At 37.0% G+C, this 6201-nt stretch overlaps 1 protein-coding gene across 1 annotated transcript; it reads left to right on the plus strand.

Moving 5' to 3' along the window:
- Positions 1-1077: 1077 nt before the first annotated feature.
- Positions 1078-5718, plus strand: LOC104078845 (myosin-3-like; the record flags this gene model as incomplete). The annotated part of the gene is given in 9 exon segments (XM_009580651.1): positions 1078-1196; positions 1296-1445; positions 2073-2243; positions 2907-3216; positions 3848-3921; positions 4232-4319; positions 4406-4523; positions 5337-5460; positions 5537-5718. Coding segments are annotated over 9 exon segments (1336 nt in total), but the record flags the coding sequence as incomplete, so codon positions are not given.
- Positions 5719-6201: the final 483 nt, after the last annotated feature.

Below are 6201 nucleotides of genomic sequence, written 5' to 3' on the forward strand. Positions count from 1 at the left end.
ATTTGCATATATCATTAACAGGTACTATTAAGGGGGGGTTTTTTGAGTTGTTTTTTAGTGTGTGCGGTTTGGGATGTTTTTAGGAAAGTTAAGACATAAGTGAAAAGTACTGCAAGGAATACAATAGGAACGAATCTGATAATGATTAATAGTAATAGTAGAATAGGCTACAAATAATAGCTGTAATCATTGCATGAATATAACCAAAGGAAAGTGTTATAGAAGAGTATAATAGAATTAGATGACTATTTAAGTATTAAAAAATAACTCTACAAAAGTGAAATAAAACCTAAGTTCCAATTTTGTTTTTGTTTCATACCTTACTCTTTCTAGTCATAAATTTACATTAAATACTTAGTTGTAAATAACACATACAATAGAAGCATCTCAAAATTAACATCTGTATATATATATTCTATAATGAGGTTTGGCCTTCTCACAGTAAAGGACTCTGTAAATAGTACTGGTGCTAACTATCATCTTTGCTGTGAGAAGAGACAGGCAGCAAAATGGAAAGCGATGACAGAGTATATCCAGAGCTCTAGTGCTTGTATTTAATAGTCTAGATTTAGAGAAAATGAGAGCTAGAAAAGACCTATGTGTATGATATTTATTCTTAGGGAGAATGTGGTTCCACTATGAAAGTTGTATGAGATATCTTATTCACACTTTTGGCATAATACTTCACTAATCTCTCTCTCTCTTTCTCTAAGACAGTAGAGTTTCACTGACTACAATTTTCAGTACAGTGTATTTCAATACCAACCAGTTTCCTTTTCTGTTTGTTCAGAAATTGTGACTTTTTTGACCTGCCATTTTCATGGCCCTGTGCCCTTTTGTCTGTCTAGTCACTTGTTTCAAAATTTGCATGTTCTATGTAAAGGCATTTGGAAGAATCTTTACATTTACAAATCATCTAAATTAAATGGGAAAAAAATCAGTAAATCAAGAAAAATTACATTATATTAAAGTATGTGACAAAGTATATGTGGCTTCTGCAGAAACAATTCTGAATTACTACAAGATATGTCTACTGGAGAGCTAATATTCGATCCTGCTGTATGCTTTTTTCCTTAGTTGCTGATAAGGCTGCCTACCTGATGGGTCTGAACTCAGCAGATCTGCTCAAAGCCCTCTGCTACCCCCGAGTCAAAGTTGGGAATGAATATGTGACCAAGGGTCAAACCGTGCAGCAGGTAAGAAACAAGTGATGATAAAAAACAAATGACATGAATTAAAAACTTTGAACTTCCTCTTTTGCCCCGGATGGTAATATTTCTTTTACTTTCCTTTAGGTGTACAATTCAGTGGGTGCCCTCGCAAAATCTGTCTTTGAGAAGATGTTCCTGTGGATGGTTGTTCGCATCAACCAACAGCTGGATACGAAGCAGCCCAGACAGTACTTCATTGGTGTCCTGGACATTGCTGGCTTTGAGATCTTTGATGTAAGAGGAGGATCTTCATACAAGTTCCTGGAAGGGGCATTAAGAAACTGGAATAGTTTGGGGTTTTGTTTTCGTTTTAATTATGGATTGTTTTTATTTGTTGGATAATCCTAACATTCCTGTAGGAATGGCACTCTTCTGGTTCTCATAGAATGTATTATCCTACAAGGACTGCAAATTTTTATAGATGTCTGTTGTTGCACGCAGAAGTGAAAATTGCATTGAAAACTGATATGAAAATGTTGAACAACTAACAGGTGACAGCAGAGACAGATTCTGAGGAAGTTAAAACATGCCATCTTGAAGGAAGATTTTGTTAATGCTGAAGCCAGATTCCCTCTGAATGCTTGGGAATAGACTGGCAGTGTAGATAAATTCAAGTAGATGAAAAGCTGGACTTGGACTAAGCTCTGCAACTCTTTTCACAGCTCAGAAATATGTTGAGATAGTGCCAGGGCCTGAAAGGGTAGATATATTAGAAGATGGAATATGCCAGTCACCTGTCCAGTCCCATGACAGGATCCCCGTCATGGAGACCTTAATGGTTTGAAAATAAAACCTACTTGAAGATGGAAAGTGTTCTGGAACTAAACTTCGCAAATAAGTAAATCTCTTTGCATTCTGCAGTTCAACAGCCTGGAGCAGCTGTGTATCAACTTCACCAATGAGAAACTGCAACAGTTCTTCAACCACCACATGTTTGTGCTGGAGCAGGAAGAGTACAAGAAAGAAGGAATTGAATGGGAGTTCATTGACTTTGGGATGGACCTGGCTGCCTGTATTGAGCTCATTGAGAAGGTTCTTGGGCCCTACACACTTAATCAGTTTTCCAGATGTAAAATGAAAAGGAATCCCCTATGCTTAAATTAGACCACTCTAACGTGTGGCACTCACACTTAATGCAGCACATAACATGATTTTTTCTGGGCTCCAAGTATTTCATATACATTTTAATTTGTCTGTTACTTCACTGCCTGTGGGATCCTGTTGTGCAGTACATATGATTTACATGGGGCAAAAATTTCAGTCCTGGTCACTGTTCTGGAGTTCATACTCAAATGCATGCTGAGTGAGTAAATACACTGAGCAACTTCTATTTTAATACGTTTAAAGAAATTTTCTATCTTGTTTCCAAGAAAAAGCATTTAGGAAGTGTAAACTCTTCCTTACATCTGAATGCTACTAATTTCATTCATTTTGCTTTCCATCTTCAACTAACATGAACATAGTGAATTTCTACATGATAGATCTTTATTACGTCACAACCATGAAACTTATGGGTGAGCTTGTTTTCATATGACTGATGGCATATCCACTAACAAAATGTCCCTAATCATAAGATTACACATTCTGAGGAGGGTTTTTTTCATCATTTTTATCTTCCATTCCTCTCTCTTATATACATTATCTCTGCTTCTTGTTTCCACACTTTCTTTCTTCACGTATTGCTATTTCTTCCAGCCCATGGGCATCTTCTCCATCCTGGAAGAGGAGTGCATGTTCCCCAAGGCAACTGACACCTCTTTCAAGAACAAGCTCTACGACCAACATCTGGGCAAGTCCAACAACTTCCAGAAGCCTAAACCTGGAAAAGGCAAGGCTGAGGCTCACTTCTCCCTGGTGCACTACGCTGGCACCGTGGACTACAACATCTCTGGCTGGCTTGAGAAGAATAAGGATCCCTTGAATGAAACTGTTGTGGGGCTGTACCAGAAATCATCCCTGAAGACACTGGCCTTACTCTTTGCCTCTGTTGGTGGGGCAGAAGCAGGTAATTTCTTTGAAATCAGTTCCACTATAATTTACAGAAAAAAAAATCTTGCAATAATATTTTGCAATAATATTTACATTTCAAAAACTGAAAACCCAAAACCTCATCTACTTTTTGGAATTCAGTCACTCAGACTAATAAAAGATACTACATTTCCCTAGAGACCTTAATAGATCTGTAGGTTTTAAGACCAGACAGCTATACTACAACATTAACACAGGCTAGCTGACAAACCAGATTTCTGCAATATGGGGCATTCCCAAATACTTCAGGGAATACAATCAAATGTTGCTAAACTTACGCGTAACCTTACATGTAAAGATACATAAAGACTGCATTTCGTGTATTCACTAGCAATTTATTTAATTCCTTAAATATGTTACTATGCAAAACATTACATTTTATTTCCTGTTTTCTTTTTCTTAACTTCAGCTTGAAGTAATTAGATTTCGTTCTGCTATCATCCGAAAAAAATTGTCTCCCATTGTAACTTTAAACACTGTATGCATTTGAAAATTTTGATCATATTATTACATTTTCTGGTTTTTTAAGACAAACACACAAAGCTCTTCAGATTCTAACTGCGTGCTTTTGTTGTTCATTTCTTTTTAAAAAATATATTATTGTTTAGAGAGTGGTGGCGGTGGCAAGAAGGGCGGCAAGAAGAAAGGTTCTTCTTTCCAGACTGTCTCGGCTCTTTTCCGGGTACTGTAGAATAATCATTATAAATTTTACCGCACTGTGAAAAAAATACAGAAAATTCAGTTCAGAAAAGCTTTAGATTGATCTAATATACAAAATCTTTATGTTCAGAAAGGATAAAGGCATGTGCTCCTTAATAAAGAAGGATTCGCATTGAATCCTTGGAAGTATTCTTTCAGAACTGCCCTAAAGTTCAGTTAAAAAAAAATATATATATACTGATCATGGTTTTATTGCAGTGTTTTTACTCCATCTAATATTGAGATTGTGTAAGTGACATTTTTAAACCTAAGTCTTTGCTCTTGCTCTTAAGGAAAATTTAAACAAGCTGATGAGCAATCTGCGAAGCACACATCCCCATTTTGTGCGATGCCTTATTCCTAATGAAACAAAAACACCTGGTAAGTTGTTAAAGTTCAAAGATGTGATAAATCTGTTCTTCTCTGTGCAGTACAATGAAGTACCAATTCATTATGTCATTTATTAGGTGCCATGGAACATGAGCTGGTGCTGCATCAGCTGCGGTGTAACGGTGTGCTGGAAGGGATTAGAATTTGCAGGAAAGGATTCCCCAGCAGAATACTCTATGCAGACTTTAAACAGAGGTCAGATTCCATGTCATCCACCCTCCACCATATCCACAAATTCTGAAAAATTTGCATTTCCTAATTGCTTTAACTACTGTGGGAGTTATGGGAGGGGTTCATTGTATCTACCTTTAGGCATACAAAAGTCAATTTTCCAAGTTATTCATCCAGTTTCTTTCTATAGCTAACTAAAAGAACAGGCATTTTCAAAGGGAATTATTTATTCCCGACCTTGATTCATATTCTGGTATGGGATAAAACATTTTCTAATTAACTGTCCAGAAATGACTAGCTTAGACTTAGTTAACTTCTGAGTAGCAAAGTAAGATGACTTGCAGCCATCAGCACAGAAATGTGAATAAAGAAACTACAAGATATTCTAGACTAACTTGTTGGAAAACCAAATAAAATAAAAACATCTTGCTTCTTGTTCTGTATCAGCTGGAAAATACTCAGGTAGTGTGTACTGCCACTATTTTGGATGAAGAATTGCTTCTCCTTTCCACATATATTATTCGTGAACATAAAGTTCTCATTTGGAGATAAGGCATTAGATAACAAGGCATGTGAAATATGTCAGCAGTTACCCATCTAAATTAGTACCCATTCTGTGGTCAAGCATTTCTGGACTAAGGAAACTGCAAAGTTTTTCCTAAAAACATATTTACCCATGAAAACGTGACTTCTAAACAATGGAACAGAGTTCAGACTTATTTACCTCTCTTCATTCTTAATACCCCTTCAGAGAATCCTAACAATGGCATCAGTTGGTATGGGTTTGACTGAGCTTTAGGGAATCTGACCTTCTTCATATACTACTTCTTCCCATAGGTACAAGGTGCTTAACGCCAGTGCCATCCCAGAGGGACAGTTCATTGATAGCAAGAAGGCTTCTGAGAAGCTCCTTGGATCCATTGATGTGGACCACACCCAGTACAAATTTGGTCACACCAAGGTACAAATGCTTCTTGACTGATGTACTGTGCTTGCAATACCTGACAACTATGTACTGCAACATTCTCTTTCTCAAGGTGTTCTTCAAAGCTGGGCTGCTGGGACTCCTAGAGGAGATGAGAGATGACAAGCTGGCACAGCTCATCACCCGCACACAAGCCATGTGCAGGGGTTACCTGATGAGAGTGGAGTTCAAGAAAATGATGGAGAGGAGGTAGATACTTGTACTTATTTGGCCTGCTGGGCCAATCCTCATCAGGTACCAATGACATGAACAAAACTGAAAATAAGCTGCTTCTTGCCAAATCTCATTTATTTCTCATTAATTCAGTTTACCAATATGGATATATTTGGGAGTATACCCTGGCAGTAGATGAAGCAGTATAAAATCCCAATTTAGGAAAAAAATTATTGTTTTTAACATATATGACCCTTTGTACTAATTTTTGCTAAATTCAGTAAATTACTAGATTATATGTATGTCCAGTAACCAGATATCTAGTCTAAGCTAATTATTTTAGGTCACCATTGTAATCAAAGGTGAGAAACATGTACTTCTAGCACAAGAGAAGTATCCTCTTCCCTTGGATAACTTTCATGAAGGGGACCAAGTCAACTTCTGGAGGTGTTCCTTTTCTTTGGCCATGAAAGTGAGCCAAACATCTGGACTTCAAAACTGTCCATACAGGTTGAAAATCTACATCACACTAGGCAGTTTTCTTCAGAGATATATATTTTTAAT

The sequence above is a fragment of the Fulmarus glacialis genome, unplaced genomic scaffold (genome assembly GCF_000690835.1).
Source record: "Fulmarus glacialis isolate BGI_N327 unplaced genomic scaffold, ASM69083v1 scaffold14516, whole genome shotgun sequence".
Taxonomy (NCBI): Eukaryota; Metazoa; Chordata; class Aves; order Procellariiformes; family Procellariidae; genus Fulmarus; species Fulmarus glacialis.